This window comes from Adiantum capillus-veneris, chromosome 1, assembly GCF_014529385.1.
Source record: "Adiantum capillus-veneris isolate H3 chromosome 1, ASM1452938v2, whole genome shotgun sequence".
NCBI classification, from domain to species: Eukaryota; Viridiplantae; Streptophyta; class Polypodiopsida; order Polypodiales; family Pteridaceae; genus Adiantum; species Adiantum capillus-veneris.
The window spans coordinates 193,482,995-193,500,676 of record NC_140931.1 but is presented as its reverse complement, the minus strand read 5'-3'; the positions used below and the strand labels follow the sequence as shown (position 1 = coordinate 193,500,676).

At 41.9% G+C, this 17,682-nt stretch overlaps 1 protein-coding gene and 1 pseudogene across 1 annotated transcript; one reads left to right on the top strand and one right to left on the bottom strand.

The window, feature by feature from the left end:
• Positions 1-4,003: 4,003 nt before the first annotated feature.
• LOC147466238 (uncharacterized) lies at positions 4,004-11,515 on the bottom strand (annotated as a pseudogene).
• A 2,387-nt stretch (positions 11,516-13,902) lies between these two features.
• LOC147466237 (pentatricopeptide repeat-containing protein At3g26782, mitochondrial-like) lies at positions 13,903-17,022 on the top strand. Its single transcript, XM_086524668.1, has 2 exons — positions 13,903-14,159; positions 14,238-17,022. The coding sequence occupies exons 1-2, from the start codon at positions 14,127-14,129 to the stop codon at positions 16,785-16,787; spliced, it is 2,583 nt and encodes an 860-aa protein (XP_086380794.1). The 5' UTR covers positions 13,903-14,126; the 3' UTR covers positions 16,788-17,022.
• Positions 17,023-17,682: the final 660 nt, after the last annotated feature.

Sequence of the window (17,682 nt, the reverse complement as noted above, 5' to 3'; positions counted from 1 at the left end):
ATAAAATCACAAGGCCTACCAAAAACAAGACACAATTAAGAACGCAACCAATTTAGGCATAAAAGAACGCCTTGAATATGTTGAGTGTGTAAAGAGACTTAATTTAGATATTGCCTTGGGTAATATTTAGCATCTTGAGATCATCCTCTACAATCAAGATCCTTGAGTTTCCTCACTCCACAAGAGACTAGGAGATGAGTTTAGATCAGATGCCAACTCCCCACGAGACTCAATAATTGATAGATGGTTTGAGAGGAGGTTCCATGTAAGAACTAAAAATGGATGTGCTAGAAGAGCCCCAATTTCCCACAGGGTATCATGGACTAAAAATGATTTTGGGAGAATTCAATCTTATAGAAAAGAAGCATCATAGTGCAAGCATGAGCTTCAATTACTATCAAAGCTCCACAACGAGCAAATAGATATGCTCCATTTTTTGCTCTCAAGGTTTTGCCTAATGAGAATTTGCACTTAAACATTGAGTTATTAGATGAATTGTAAAACACATGAATCACGTAGACTATTTGCAATGAGTTGAGCACCATGACACAAAAAGAGCACTGCAACAAAGTAGCCCCTCACAATGGCAAAGGAGAGACAACCATATATAACTTTAATTAGCCAGCAGCTAAAGATAACATAGAAAGTGCATCATTGTTGTTTAGTGTTGGAGGAAGCTAGGCAGAGGAGATGATGCCCCTCTTCTTCTACTAGATTTCAAGGCTAGCCATGCAATTTGTAAGAGCTAGTCATCCCTAAGTCCAATGCATTAAGCTTGTTCTTTTGCAAGACGACAACCAATAACACCCACAACTCTCCACTAAATTGGGCTTGCTCAAGAAGAAACACCTTGGATCTTGCTCGGCCACCACCCCTACCGAATCATAAGGTCACATGCTATAAAAGTTGTACTTGATGCACTAGATCGATCCATCGGCATGTGTGGGTTTTCTTGATTGTCAATTGCATGAGAGATGGTGTAAGGGTGCTGTCATGCATCACTGCTACATGCGAGAATCTATACTTCAATAGTCATCACTAATAGAATAGAATTACCTTAGACACACACACAAAAATACAAAGCGAAGCTGATTGCATGCAAGCTTAAGCTCTCCCCTTCCACTACGTGATTTATCCTTCCTACTAAATAGGATACAAAGCAAGTGCTCATTCGCCACTCTCTCAAGATCAGGTTGCATGTCAATGGCACTCACTCTTGTTGAACACACCATGATTTGGTTTCTTGTGATAGCTAATCTTGACCAAATTCCAACCTTGAGCCAACAAACCAAGGCGGAGCTGACATATTCACACAATCCATGATCCTTACACTTCCTCATGGACATGCCTACATACACATCCCCCGATTGAATGAGCAAAGATACCTTCCACCGCACTACCCTCATCCCTCGACACTAGGGGCCTTGACATGGCCTTGAGTATCAACAACATCAATACTCCTAACTAAAATTGTGCAGGCATTTTGCTTTTGATGAGGCATTTACATGGTGTAGATCACATTGCAATGCTCGGGGGAAAAAACCTCCTAAAGAGGGAAAAAATGCCCCGGCGGTCCTAGTGTGTTCACACACATCACTACCACATGTATATGGTAACAGGGTTTGGTGCTTGATAGAGTCTAGAAGTCGAGGACTTGCTAGATCTATTCTTGAGAAGTAAAGACGGTTGTGAGTGAGATAGCCAAAAGAATTTCATTCTTCGATTTTCATTACTTTCAGAGTGCTGTTCCGTTTTCGGTTTCGACTTTATTTTGTACCGTTTTGTTTGTTTTTGTTTCATGTTTCATTTCAATACTTAGGAGTAGGGTAAGTAGAAACTACAACTATCAAATTTGGGCTAAAGATTAAAGGAAAAAAGGGTGAAAACCATATTTTGGCAAAAACGACCATAACTCTGAAATTCTGAAAATTTGATGGTAGAGACCTCAAAAGTGATCCAAATTCAAAAATTTGTGGATCAAGGGCATCAACATACTCTCTAGAATCAATCTGAGAAATTTGGCCAGATTTTGTGGAGGAACATGGATCGCGATCCATGGCCAAACTGCATGAGAGTAAAAGACAATTGAGAGAGGGAGGTGAGGCATTTGTAATAGAGTTGGAGCTGGTGCAACAGACAAAGAAGAGGGGAGGGGCAAAGCATGCTATTGTCCCCCTCGTGCCTTCTCTTAAAAACTGTAGAACAAGCACTCCATGTCAAATTTTTTTCGAGATCTTCCCTTTATTCCCGGACCACCAAAAACCCCCAAGATGTTATACCATCAAATGTCGCAATGTCGCGCGCGAGAGAGAGAGAGAGAGAGAGAGAGAGAGAGAGAGAGAGAGAGAGAGAGAGAGAGAGAGAGCATCGACAACACCCACAAGAAGTTTTGGACAAATTTTCACAATAATTCCCACATTGTGACTTACCTTGACATCATGAGCTTCTGTGAGGGAGGCACGGCATACCTAGCTAGGTACGATTGGGGGCAGGGGACCGCCGACCCGGTGGGGGGGGCGGATGGTCCCCTGCCCCCAATCGTACCTAGCTAATTATGCGGTGCCTCCTGAACAGAAGCTCATGATGTTATGCATTGTATGAAAAACACTAAAAAAAACTCCGTTTTGCTACATGAGAAAATTTCTATATCTCCTTGTGAAGTCAAGTAGGAATTGATCAAGTACAAAAAGTTGCTGCCACAACATACGCTCTACTTGCAAGATCATGTTCAAGCCGCTGAGATCAAACAAGTAGAGGATAATGAAGACCAGAGCACATGTGAGCCTGGCAATGGCAATGATACTGGGTCAAATTTTCCAAAGGCAACCAGGTATGTGCGAGACTAGAGTCATCGAAAATGAAAAGCAGCACATTGATATTAAGATCGATGGTCAACGAGTCATGATTTAATGAAATTCAACCCCCTTGGGTTGCCAGAATGACAGTTGCATGTCCAGGTCCCTATTGCAAGAACAACTTAACCATACAATAGAACTGCAAGTCCTGGTTGAGAATGCCATAAAAGTACATGAACAAGTTAGAAACCATTGTAGAGAGTTTTATGTTCAGAGAGAGGAATGATGCCGAAAGAACAAGGAAAGACAATTATGGAGCAACTAGAATCGATAGAAGAGCTAACATAAGAAATGAAGACGCGGAAAGTGTAGAACACTAACATGCAGACAAAGCTAGAAAACCTAGAAAATACAAAAGGCATCACAAAAAAGAAAAATCAAGTTCAATGTTGATACAAAAGAGTGTTGTGAATCATTGGAGCAGCACGTGAAGGTACTTCAAAAGAGCAAGGAGAATGCTAATAACGCACTGACCTTGGCAATTCAAGGTTACATTACCAATAATGATACCATTACACATGACAAAAATGTTTTCGTTACTACAATTGGCTACCATATTTAATTGGTAAGACCAGAGCCAGAGAGAGAGAGAGAGAGAGAGAGAGAGAGAGAGAGAGAGAGAGAGAGAGAGAGAGAGAGAGAGAGAGAAGCGAGAGAAAGAGAGCATCAAGTACCTCTTATATGTAAGCAACTTCTCAACTGTACGCAAATAGACAACACCCTCACGACCCTTGCATGCAATTAGCGGCCACCACGCAGAAAGCTTAGCTTGTACAATCAGCTGCAGCTGGGGACTCACAACAAACAAAACATGGAGGTAACCATCTCTTCTTTCATGGAGGGATTTCCTCACCTGGATCTTCCGCCATATCCTCTGCTTCCGCCATATCGTATGCATGCGTTGTTTGAGCCAGAAAGTGGTTTAATATGTACTCGCTCTCGTGATGCTTTCATGTTGTTTCTATCAAGCAGTTTGTGGAGCTTCTGGTGCGCATGGATTGCCAAGGATGCGAGCAAAAGGTCCGAAAGCAGCTCGCCAAGCTCAAAGGTAATCACAATTATTGCTTCATGTACGTCTGCTAAGAAATTTTGGTAAGCAATGTAATAATGCCAAAGCTGAGGAGCTAGAAGAGAATTGAGCAGCTTTTTCTCAGCCACATGCTACTTCCCCAACTGGCCTTCCACCCGCTGCAACTGTACCAATGCGTCCCCTGCCTTCTGCATCAGCCTCCCATCCACCCTCTCATTCATTAAGAGCGTCTGCATCACTTCGCTCGTCTGGCCGATATTCTCTCGCACAGCATCATCCATCGCAAGCTTCAAGCAGGGGAAAAACTCTCGACTAACAGGATCGATAGCCACAGGTGGCATGCACAATACGGGCAGAGGCACGAGAGACACACGGTGATTTCGCGATGACCCTCTCTGCACCACTGTCGTCCTCCCTTGCCCTAGCCCCCTTTGCTTCCTGCACACATGCCACGCCTTTGAGGAGAGAGAGAGAGAGAGAGAGAGAGAGAGAGAGAGAGAGAGAGAGAGAGAGAGAGAGAGAGAGAGAGAGAGAGAGAGAGAGAGCCTTGGCCCCCACCATGTGCACATACACCTTGCCATGCCCCCACATTGAGAGAGAGAGAGAGAGAGAGAGAGAGAGAGGTTTCGCAACAGTTGAACAGCTGATGCAGCTTCTGCAGCATGTTGAAATCCATCAACAACACGCTGTCGAGAAATTAGCGGTCTTGCCGGGAAAGCACCGGGCTTATGGCTGTGAGAGTTTGTGAGAGAACTCAACAAAAACTATATGAAGGAATTAAACCATAGATTCCATGAAGACTAGGGTTTGGAAAGAAGTGCAATCAAAGAAGACCCACTCTTTCTCTCTTGCACTCACACACACAAAGAAAGAACACAAAAGAGAATGTCAAAACAACACAAAGATGAAAACATCAAGGCTATGGTCATATCGTATCATGGGTAGTATGAAAGGGTTAATAGATGAGTTAATGGCATTCAATCTTGGCTGACCAAATAGGCTACGAATTGTTCTCTGGAATTGTAGCTTTGTGCTTACCGTAGTATATATATTTTGTCTAGTGATTGGGATTAATTGTGTGTACAAATCCTCTTGGTTCATAGCAAGATAACTACACTTACATCAAAAGAAAAATTATAGTCTATGAGAGGTAGTATGATGGGATCCGGTGATAGAAGTATTTCATTGAGCCTTTCTGGGCCAAAGAGAAACACTATACGTTGTTGAAAGTGTATTTTATGGCTAATCCATACGTTAATTCTAATAGATTGTACAGCGTGAAAGCGATAGAAATTATCATCATGTGGGTTATTCATCTAGGATAGTATGTGAGAAATGTAGATATGAGAGAAGTGAAGAGATGAGAAGTTTCCCTCCCAAGCCCTATTCTTGCCCGTAGGCAATAAGGATACTGCGGGGAGAGATGTACCTGTAGCAAAGAGAACCTAAAATTTGTAGAGAGGTTGAATTACTAAGAGTGAGAGAGATAGGTTTGGTTAAGGAGATGAGATTAGATATATATATATATATATATATATATATATATATATATATATATATATATATATATATATATATATATATATATATATATATATATATATATATATGTTGGATTAGAGATGAAAAAGAAAACAAGAAGAAATCAAGAAAACATCAATGTAGAACACATCTTACTTGACAAACCCTTTGGCACCATTACTGATGGAGAGAGAAGAAGATGGGAGAACTCCACTTTGATTGATACGCCAAGTGCAAAACCTTATTTGATTAGAGTTGATCTTCCAAGGATAGCATACAAGAATGGCTAGTCTTCCTCTAGGAGAAAGTGTAGGCTTGGGCTTATGTTAATGGCTAACTACAATTAGGCATTACTACTCACTCCCTCAAGAATTCTTCTCATCAATAGCTTGAATGCTTGAGTTCCTTTTCAAGGAAGAAGAGGTCCCCTTTTATACGTAAAGGGAACCCCCAAGGGTTTACACAAGAAGAGAGGAGCCAGTGTGAATAGGAATTGGAAAAGTTGGAAATGAGCTGTCCCTGCATGATGTGGGCAGACTGGGGTCCAGTATTTTGATCATATCTCCTCAACCGTGGCTCCAAATAAAAAGTAAAAATATGGGCAGAAACTTTAGCTCATTAGCTACGATTTTTATTTTAAAATCATTTTCCAATTCGGATTGGAACCTTGTGTAAAAAATTCATCAAAATAGGGTCCTTTTTTGGCAGCAAAAGTTTTCCCGTGGTCCCCTTAGCCTAGACTTTCATTTAATTCCAAAGGACACCTCATACCATATGAAAGCATGACATTGCTCCTTGACAAAGTTTTGTAATCATGCTTGCAATAATGAATTAAAATAAGTGTATCTTTGAAATCATGCCACCTAGTGTCCCACTAGGATTTGATTCCCTCCTAGTAGCTATTTAAAAAGCAATATAAGAAAAGTATAAAAAATACATAGAATATATATATATTGGAGTTTACCCTAGATATAGGATCTAGCTAGGCTGTGAGATGATAATGAGATAGTAGAAATAAAGAATCAATGCTTTTTGCCGCAAGTTAAAGAGGCGGAGCTATTGACGCTTTTCCCATAGTATTTTTTTTTATGGTAAAGTAAGAATAGGTTACCCTTGAGATAAATAATAGGATGAGATAGAAGGCTTATTATGATACTTAAATATGTATATGTACATTATAGGAAAGATAATTATGTATCTAAAAAATTACAAGATAACTCTTGTAGGATGTGTTCCCACTATGTACGTGTCACAGCACGACATCCACCCCCTCTAAACCTGCACATCCTCCGGCATGTGCCAACCTCATGGTAACTTGTGAAAGCAATTGTATCCCCTGTCATCCCATGACCTCCTCCAGGATCATATGGGTAACTCAAGAACTTGTATTGTACTAAGCATTGAGATTCTCCGCATCTTTTAATTTCTCTCGGATCAGAAGGAATTGTTATATACATCTGTCTCCAAAACATCTGTAACAAATCTCCATTATGCGCAAAATCTTCATGACGTAGAGACATAAGTTCCTCATCCTCCTCTTTAAAAAACACTTCCAGGCTTCCTGTAATATACTTGAAAGATTTTTGAAACTGCACTTTAAGCTTCTCACCAACCTCTAAATCCATATGTACCTCTGTCGCATAGAAGTCTGAATCTGCATCTTCATTCTCAAAATAATCCTCTAGATAGCCTTTCTCAACATCGAGAGAAACCTCAGAAATATGCATGGTAAACCTCTCATCAATTCTCTCACCTTTTACCAAATACCTCTCCAGCTTTACATCATAAAACTTTGCATACCTCTCAAATATGGTGTCTAATTCCCTTTCCAAATCATCGTGGTAGGTATGCTCCCGATCACTTGTAACCAACTGCTCGAAAACCTCCTTGGAGTTAGTCTCTAACACAATATCTTCACCTCTTTTTCTTTTTTGACCCATCCCTAAATTATCTTCAACTGAATCATGTCTCCACTCATCTAGGGAGAACCCTTCTTCATTACATGACTCTGATGTCAGCATAGAGCTAGCATCCTCTTCTTGCTTCAAGGCATCACCATGTATACCCTTCCTATCCATAGCAGATAGATGCTCACAAACCTGCTTGCAATTTATACCCCGTGACACAAGACCTAAATCCCTTTTATACCTCAGATATTGTTTGCATACCTGCAGGCAACTGAAATTCTTAAAACCCTGTATAGTAGGCACTTTATGGCAAGCATCTTTATTTGCATCTTCATACATATAAGAAATATCACCCCAATCACAGACCATATCTGAAGAGGTTTCTTGCTCTTCTACTCTATCCTCTGATGTCACTTCAACCTGTATAGCATTCCCAAACACTTCTCTATCTTTGATTTGTGAATCTTGAAGATTCATAGCTTCATCCGCAGAACCCCAATCCTCATGCAGAGAATCTACATCTGTCATTCCTTCCTTTACCATGGAATTGTGAAAGCTTGCTACATCTAGCTCTAAATAAGGCACAATTTCATGAGTCATCTGCATCACATCTGCTACTCCATATATACAAGACATACATATTACTCTGTCAATGCACTCCTCTTCTTCCACCTCGTCTAACTGAGGTACTTCACAATCCGCAATGCTACTAGCAGAGCTATACTCGCAAAGGAAGAGATTTTCAGTCACCCCCTCTAAATTAGCACTTTTGCAGCTAGGCATATCCATTTGGGTAGTACCACATGCATCAAACTCGCATAGGAAAGCATTGATAATGGCTTCTTCATCCTGGTATATGTCTTCAGTATAGGCATCCGGCTCTTCTAAACTTGGTAAAAGTTCTTGGATCTGCTCAAAAGTAGATTGTAGCACATCACTAATATAGCCGTCTTCCACCTGTTTTCCCTTCACATCCTCTCTCAAAACCATAGCATCCTCATCCTTGTATATACACTCATGTGCATCTTCAAATGAATCAAAAGGAGCGTCCAAATCATCTATCATAGCCAACGAGTTTGCATCATCCTCTAAGTCACTTTGAGCCGTTTCAGGTGCTTGGATAGCATCATGAGAGTCATTATCTTGAGATACGAAGGTTACAAGACCCAAACGTGCATAAATAGCTTGCACTATGTCTGCTTCATCTGCATACAATAAATTTGCATCTTGCAAAAGATACGCATCTATTACTGCTTCTAAATTGGCCTGTATGGATGTGTTGACACTTGCATGGCTTACAGGAGACACCAACTCTAGTTGGTCACATCCACTTCCACTCTGCTCCAACTCTTGGTCTTGATGTTCCAAGCATACCTGTGTTATAGCTGTAGAAAACTCACCCCACTTGCTTGCATATACACTTGCATAGTCTTCAACTTGGTGCTTGAAATCATCACTCACAAGTTCAACAAATGCTACAATCATCCGAGATTCTGGAATTGCTTGAAGCCTCATCTCTGTCACATAGCACTCAAGATATCCTTCTGGATCATAGCCTTCGAATATATTAAGCTCATTATATACGGATTGCATAGCGCTTTCAATTGCTTTTTGAATCCGGTCTTCTTCTTCAAGCCATTTGCATCTGTCTGCAAGCTCTTTCATTTCAGCATATAGCTACTCCACTTTGCTAGCCATCTTTATGTACTCTCACCCCGGCTTGTTCATGTCAGGTTCACCAAAAATATGTCGAGAAATTAGCGGTCTTGCCGGGAAAGCACCGGGCTTATGGCTGTGAGAGTTTGTGAGAGAACTCAACAAAAACTATATGAAGGAATTAAACCATAGATGCCATGAAGACTAGGGTTTGGAAAGAAGTGCAATCAAAGAAGACCCATTCTTTCTCTCTTGCACTCACACACACAAAGAAAGAACACAAAAGAGAATGTCAAAACAACACAAAGATGAAAACATCAAGGCTATGGTCATATCGTATCATGGGTAGTATGAAAGGGTTAATAGATGAGTTAATGGCATTCAATCTTGGCTGACCAAATAGACTACGAATTGTTCTTTGGAATTGTAGCTTTGTGCTTACCGTAGTATATATATTTTGTCTAGTGATTGGGATTAATTGTGTGTACAAATCCTCTTGGTTCATAGCAAGATAACTACGCTTACATCAAAAGAAAAATTATAGTCTATGAGAGGTAGTATGATGGGATCCGGTGATAGAAGTATTTCATTGAGCCTTTCTGGGCCAAAGAGAAACACTATACGTTGTTGAAAGTGTATTTTACGGCTAATCCATACGTTAATTCTAATAGATTGTACAGAGTGAAAGCGATAGAAATTATCATCATGTGGGTTATTCATCTAGGATAGTATGTGAGAAATGTAGATATGAGAGAAGTGAAGAGATGAGAAGTTTCCCTCCCAAGCCCTATTCTTGCCCGTAGGCAATAAGGATACTGTGGGGAGAGATGTACCTGTAGCAAAGAGAACCTAAAATTTGTAGAGAGGATGAATTACTAAGAGTGAGAGAGATAGGTTTGGTTAAGGAGATGAGATTAGATATATATATATATATCTATCTATCTATCTATCTATATATATATATATATATATATATATATATATATATATATATATATATATATATATATATATATATATATATATATATATATATATATATATATGTTGGATTAGAGATGAAAAAGAAAACAACAAGAAATCAAGAAAACATCAATGTAGAACACATCTTACTTGACAAACCCTTTGGCACCATTATTGATGGAGAGAGAAGAAGATGGGAGAACTCCACTTTGATTGATACGCCAAGTGCAAAACCTTCTTTGATTAGAGTTGATCTTCCAAGGATAGCATACAAGAATGGCTAGTCTTCCTCTAGGAGAAAGTGTAGGCTTGAGCTTATGTTAATGGCTAACTACAATTAGGCATTACTACTCACTCCCTCAAGAATTCTTCTCATCAATAGCTTGAATGCTTGAGTTCCTTTTCAAGGAAGAAGAGGTCTCCTTTTATAGGTGAAGGGAACCCCCAAGGGTTTACACAAGAAGAGAGGAGCCAGTGTGAATAGGAATTGAAAAAGTTGGAAATGAGCTGTCCCTGCATGATGTGGGCAGACTGGGGTCCAGTATTTTGATCATATCTCGTCAACCGTGGCTCTAAATAAAAAAGTAAAAATATGGGCAGAAACTTCAGCTCATTAGCTACGATTTTTATTTTAAAATCATTTTCCAATTCAGATTGGAACCTTGTGTAAAAAATTCATCAAAATAGGGTCCATTTTTGGCAGCAAAAGTCTTCCCGTGGTCCCCTCAGCCTAAACTTTCATTTAATTCCAAAGGACACCTCATGCCATATTAAAGCATGACATTGCTCCTTGACAAAGTTTTGTAATCATGCTTGCAATAATGCATTAAAATAAGTGTATCTTTGAAATCATGCCACCTAGTGTCCCACTAGGATTTGATTCCCTCCTAGTAGCTATTTAAAAAGAAATATAAGAAAAGTATAAAAAATACATAGAATATATATATATATTGGATTTTACCCTAGATATAGGGTCTAGCTAGGGTGTGAGATGATAATGAGATAGTAGAAATAAAGAATCAATGCTTTTTGCCCCAAGTTAAAGAGGCAGAGCTATTGACGCTTTTCCCATATTATTTTTTTTTATGGTAAAGTAAGAATAGGTTACCCTTGAGATAAATAATAGGATGAGATAGAAGGCTTATTATTATACTTAAATATGTATATGTACATTATAAGAACGATAATTATGTATCTAAAAAATTACAAGATAACTCTTGTAGGATGCGTTCCCACTATGTACGTGTCACAGCACGACAACGCCACCCGAAAAACCTGCAAGTCATTAAAAAAAATTTCAGCATAGATTACAGGAAAAACCCTTCTAGGAGTACCATTGTCGACAACGCAACACCTCAGAGGTGAAAGCCTTCCCTCACCTCTTTGGCTGTAGCAGCACCATGGACAACGTCGGTGAGACACGCCACAACTAATCTCAACAGAGGTGAACTTTGGAAAGATTTGGGGGGAGGAATGAAGCCCTGAGTCACCGACTAGGCCCCAAAACAACAGTGTGAATGAACACCTTTTGATAAGGGCCTCCTAACCCCAGACACGAAAATCCCACCTCCAGCGACATGCATGCAGAGCTCTTAGGTTACCAGCACTCCTCATGAAAGCAAAGAGAAAATCACTTTTCTTTAATTTTCACAATTTTTTAAAAAATCCTCCTGATTTTTCAGTGGCCACGTTTCTTGCTTCAAGTCCAAAATACTTTCCTTGGTCAATGAGCTTTTGAAGTCTATCATTAGATTTACACACCAGTCACCTAAATGAGTGCCCACTATCTTATTTCAACCAATCAGCATTTTTGGCCTATCAAAAAATGCTTGAAAATAAAACTTAACCACTTTTCTATTTTAGTCAGCAAAAAGAGAAGGAATCTCTATAGCCTTTGCCCTTTGGGCAGGCCAAAAAGACTACACACGATTCCTTCCCTTGTCGGCTCTCCAAGGCCAACTACGAGATCATAACACCGACTAGATCCTCGTCTCATCGCGAGCTACATGCTTGCCTTCTGCTCATCTCGTGTCACGTGCCATCCCATTTCTTTTCCTTCTTTCCCTCTTTAAACACTGAGGGGTATCTCCCATTTATTCCTTCTTCTTTTGAAGTAATTTTAGCTAGTACCCCTTATTATTGACTTGTACGTAAATAAAATCTATTAATTAATAAGAGTTCCCCCTCTCTCCTCCTTGCTGTGTGCCCCTCCACCTACACGTAGGCCTGTGTGAGAGATCTAGAGTCTACAGGTGGATTGGAGTATGTATGTGTGTGTGTTAGAGAGAGAGAGAGAGAGAGAGAGAGAGAGAGAGAGAGAGAGAGAGAGAGACGCTATGCGCTGATACTCTAGCAGGTCGCGAGAGAGAACAGGTGCTTCGAGAGAACGATTTTTTTGAAAGGCGACGACAATAGTTGAAGTCTTCAAAGAGAAAGCAGGAAGGAGAAAACGGATCTACACAAGATTCCAAATAATTAAGTTTTTTTTAGAATCATTCTGGGTACGGTAGGGATGGTTGCTAGCAGAAAGACGGATGAGACTTAAGAAGTTAATATAGCTGAAGGCGCCGCCCTAAAACGAGTGTTGTTTGGAGGGCTGGCTTACGAGGACGGTTTGATTCCAAATGGTGCTAGCCCATCCTCGTCTCTGACAGGGGTCGAAGTCATGGGATCTACGGTGGGTGCTTTATCAGCGGGGCGGGGGGGGGGGGCTTTAGGCCATTGGGTCAACGCAACAGGGGAGGGGGGAGACTTTTATAGTGCTGCGCTCACCACCATTTCAACCAGTCGCGACAGATGGGTTGGATAGAGACTATGAGTGTTGAGCGAGAGGTGATGAGATCGAGTTGGGACATGACAGCTGGGAGCCTATTCTTTTTTCCCTGTAGAGATGGGATCAACGGTGGATTGAATATCTGTCGTAGATCCCTCGACTTTTGCGTGTGACCTTTATAGACGAGGCTAGCCCATGCCAGTTTTTCTAATGGACCCCAATACTTTTTCACATGCTGCCAGAGGCCTCAGATTTTTGTTGCAACGTGACCTTTTCCCCCCTCGGGACTATTTGACACCCCCCTTGTCAGGTGGGATTAACGGTCCACAATCTTCGGACGATCTTAAACATCCGTTTATTCTTAGAAATAAAAAGATTCTGGCCGGTTGAGCCCCCGCGACTTGAACCCACCACCTACCACACCGGAGTCCAAGGCTCTTCCATTAAGCTATCGTGAGCTACTTGAAATGGAGGTGAGAACGTTCAGTCATATAACAAAAATGACGGGGTGAGGATCACATGGTGTTTCACTCGGCGATCACGTTGAGATGCTCAAGGTCACACCATGATCACTTTGAAATAAGTAGGTTCACAGGGTGATCACATCCTGATTGGGATTCACACGGGGATCACTTGCAGTCACTTGATGTTCACCTCAAGTTTACGTGGAGTTCACTTTAATTGTGATCACTTGGAGATTAATCTGCCAACGGACGGTGCAAAACCGATCCCGCCGTCCCCAATCAATAGGGACCGTAGATCCCACCTGACAGAGGGGGTGTCAATTAATCACGAGGCTTTTCTCCGCCCGCCCTCGTCACTATATGGCACGGCTCCAGCCAGGGGGATCTATGGTGGGAAAGGGAAGCGGAAATCGCAATGCAATCTCAACTGTCCGTCGACTCGGTGAACTGGGGGTGAACTAAAGGTGAACTCGGGGCAAAAATGACGCCCCGAGTTCACTCCTAGTTCACCCCTAGTTCACCCGCCTCGCAAGGTGTGGGTCGAACCCGGGACATCTCGGTTGCCACACGAATGTCCTACCACCACACTAGAATTGCTATCAACCAAAGCTTTTTGTTAATGAGCCATGTTGGCATGACACATGATCACACCATAGTTTACCCCCCCTTAGTTCACCCTCAATTCACCCACCTGTAGTTCACCCTTCGTTCACTGCATGATCCGACGGCGGAGATTAAAGTCGTTCGCCCCCCCAAATTTGGGCCCTAGATCCCCTCTGAGCCACAGCCGTGCCATAGCCTTCTGCGCTACACTACAGAGGCCTACGAGCGTAAGGGGCCGGTTTAACAGCGACTTTTTGGACGATTTTCACTGCTATCGAATGACTTCGGCAAAACTCTGTATAAACTGAGTGCATGCAAACGATCCCCTGAGATGCTCCATGATCGAAACCCGTAATGAGGGACAAATCGAGGGCTATGTTCGCCAAGGTCTCTTCCTCTTCCCCCTCCTTTAAAAACTCTCTCTCTCTCTCTCTTTTGTAAGCATCACCTGTTTTGTGCTCACAGAGCGGCGGCAAGAGCATTGAAAAATCCAGGGGAGAAGCAATATCTGCTATACCCATCAAGCATGGGCAGGAAAAGCATGATAAGGAGTCGATTTTTTCTTTTATGACCAGACTAAAAGCCTGTGCTCAGAATAAGGATTTGGACCAAGTCAGTAGGATACACGCAGAGCTTCTTCGCAATAGTGGGTTACTTCAGAAAGACCAATATTTAGGAAACACATTGGTCAGTGTGTATGCCAAATGTGGTATCTTTGCGAAAGCAAGAAAACTCCTTGATGAGCTTTCTGTCCGGGATGTTGTGTCTTGGAACGCGCTGATTGCAGGATATGCTCAGCAAGGAAAGGGTCAGGAAGCTTTGTGCTGTTTTCATCAGATGCGAAGTGAAGGCCTCACTCCAGATGCAATCACTTATGCTTGCAACTTGAATGCCTGTGGCATTGTGCAAGACCTTCACATGGGTGAACGAATTCATGATGAGATTGTTACTCAAGGGCTGTTGGAGAAAAATGTCATGCTTGGCAATGCTTTGGTTTATATGTATGCCAAATGTGGCGCCCTCATGAAAGCACGAAAAGTTCTTGATGAGCTTTTTGTACGGGATGTTGTCTCTTGGAACGCGTTGATTGCAGGATATGCTCAACAAGGACAGGGTCAGGAAGCTTTGTGCTGTTTCCAACACATGCAAAATGAACATCTCTCTCCAGATACGATCACCTACGCTTGCACCTTGAAGGCCTGTGGCCTTATGCAAGACATCGACATGGGCGAGAGAATTCATGATCAGATTGCAAGTCAGGGGCTGTTGGAGAAACATGTGGTGCTTGGCAATGCTTTGGTAAATATGTATGCCAAATGTGGCGTCCTCACGAAAGCAAGAAAAGTTCTTGATGAGCTTTTTGTCCGAGATGTAGTCTCTTGGACTGCATTGATTGCAGGATATGCTCAACAAGAGCAGGGTCAGGAAGCTCTAGACTGTTTTAAACGGATGCAAAGTGAAGGCCTATCTCCAAATGCAATCACCTATGCGTGCACCTTGAAGGCTTGTGGCCTTACGCAAGACATTGCCATGGGTGAAAGAATCCACGATCAGATTGCTGGTCAAGGGTTGTTGGAGAAACATGTTGTGCTTGGCAATGCTTTGGTGGATATGTATGCCAAATGTGGTGCCCTCACGAAAGCACGAAAAGTTCTTGATGACCTTTCTGTCCGGGATGTTGTTTCTTGGAACGCCTTGATTGCAAGATATGCTCAACAGGGACAGGGTCAGGAAGCTCTGTACTGTTTTCAGCAGATGCGAAGTGAAGGCCTTTCTCCAGATACGATCACCTATGCTTGCACCTTGAAGGCCTGTGGCCTTACGCAAGACATTGACATGGGTGAGAGGATTCATGATCAAATTGCTAGTCAGGGGCTGTTGGAGAAATATGTCATACTTGGCAATGCTTTGGTTGATATGTATGCCAAATGTGGTGCCCTCACGAAAGCTCAAAGAGTTCTTGATAACCTTTCTGTCCGGAATGTCATCTCTTGGAGTGCATTGATTGCAGGATATGCTCAACAAGGACAGGGTCAGGAAGCTCTGGGCTGTTTCCAGCGGATGCGAAAAGAGGGTTTCTTGCCAGATGAAGTCTCTTGGAATGCTCTTATCGGAGGATATGCCCAGCAAGGGCTGGCCCAGGAAGCTTTGAACTATTTCCGTAGGATGCAACACGAGGGCACCTCCCCAACAGCAATCACTTTTCTTGCTGTGCTCAATGCATGCAGTCATGCAGGTCTTGTGGATGAGGGCCAAATGCTTTTTGATAGCATGAGGGAGAAACATGGTATTATACCAGACAAAGAGCACTACACTTGCATGGTTGACCTTTTTGGGCGGGCAAGGCATTTTGACAAAGCTATGAGAGTAATTAAGATGATGCCATCATCTGATTATCCTCTAGTTTGGTCCGCTCTTCTAGGTGCTTGTCGAAAATGGGGAAATGTGGAGCTTGGAAGATTGGCCTTCGAGCGTGCAGTAGAATTAGATAAACATAGTGCTGCAGCATATGTCTTAATGAGTAATATTTATGCAGCTGCTGGCATGGAGGAGGAGGCACAAAAGGTTGAATACATGAGGATCAGGAATGCTGCTTGGAAGCAGCCAGGGCGCAGCTACTGGACTGATGCAAGTGGAAAGGTTCATAGATTTGTTGTTGGAGATACCGAGCATCCGCAAAGCCGACAAATCTATTTGAAGTTGAAAGATCTTGAACATCAATTGTCCCTACAGGGGTATTCCCCAAATTTGCAATGGGTCTCAAAAAACATTTCGCAGGATTCAAAGAAGGGTTTGCTTTGTGAGCATTCTGAGAAATTGGCTATTGCGTGTGCTATTATCAATACACCACAAGGGATGGAAATACGCATCACAAAAAACATGCGGGTATGCGGGGATTGCCATGTTGCTACCTCATTGATATCAAAAATAGAAAAACGTAAGATAGCGGTCAAAGATGCAAATCGCTTGCACGTTTTTGAACATGGAAAATGCTCTTGTGGTGATTATCAATAAGAACAATTTGTGAGACATCAATTTGGGGTACTTGAAGTTTCGTTGGTGCAGCTTGTATTTAACTCCAAGGGAACCACCATAACCATGTTACAGAACGTCCCCTCTTTGCAGATTACAACAAGATGATATGAACTGTCATTGCATATATGCGAATTAGGCTAGGTCTTGTCATCCTTGCAAAAAAATTCTAACAGAATTTAGTTCTCTTTTATGGAATTTTTCTAGTGCGTTGGAATTATGTGCACACCTCTTTTCTTTCTCCATGATTTGTAATCATATTGATTACCTAAAAGAAACGAACATGGTCAAAAGACCTTGTTTTAACAACTATATACAAAGGCTAGAAGTCCAATATTGGACCATAATTAAAATTGCAAGGCAGTGATGCTAGACGATCAATCAATGAATGTTGTTTGCCAAGAAGCCGTCCATCCAGTCCATTCCCGTGCATTTGTTGCAGAAATGACCCGAGCAGAGAAACATTCCAAAGAAAAATACCTCTCAATCTGAATACATGCTCTTGAACACTACTTGCTCCTCTTTTATTTTATTCATTATTGCTGAGATGCTCTTTGAGATTCCCTACTCGCTCCTCTCAAGTGAAAGCTTCACTAGCCTTACAAAAGGGTTTTTCGGTTTTGAACCCCCACGAATCTACCAAATACCCTACTGTTGTTCTCGTAGCCACTTCAGCGCCCAGCTTCCCTGCTCCAGAGGGCCTGGAGTATAATTAAAAAAAAAAAAAAATCCTGCTTTCGTCGGCTCTGCATGTTGCATCCCCTCCCTTTTGCGTTGTAGCTTGCCACTTGCTGAGTCTGCGCATCTGCCATGGACTCCAAGCCATGGAAGCACTTGCGCTCGCTCGCTGGCGCTCTCTCTCTCTCTCTCTCTCTCT

Bases quoted from the DNA above. Each gene is read 5' to 3' on its own strand.
- LOC147466237 (XM_086524668.1), top strand. From the start codon at position 14,127: ATGAGGGACAAATCGAGGGCTATGTTCGCCAAG. The intron at 14,160-14,237 runs GTCTCTTCCTCT...TTGTGCTCACAG, and splicing joins CGAGGGCTATGTTCGCCAAG to AGCGGCGGCAAGAGCATTGA.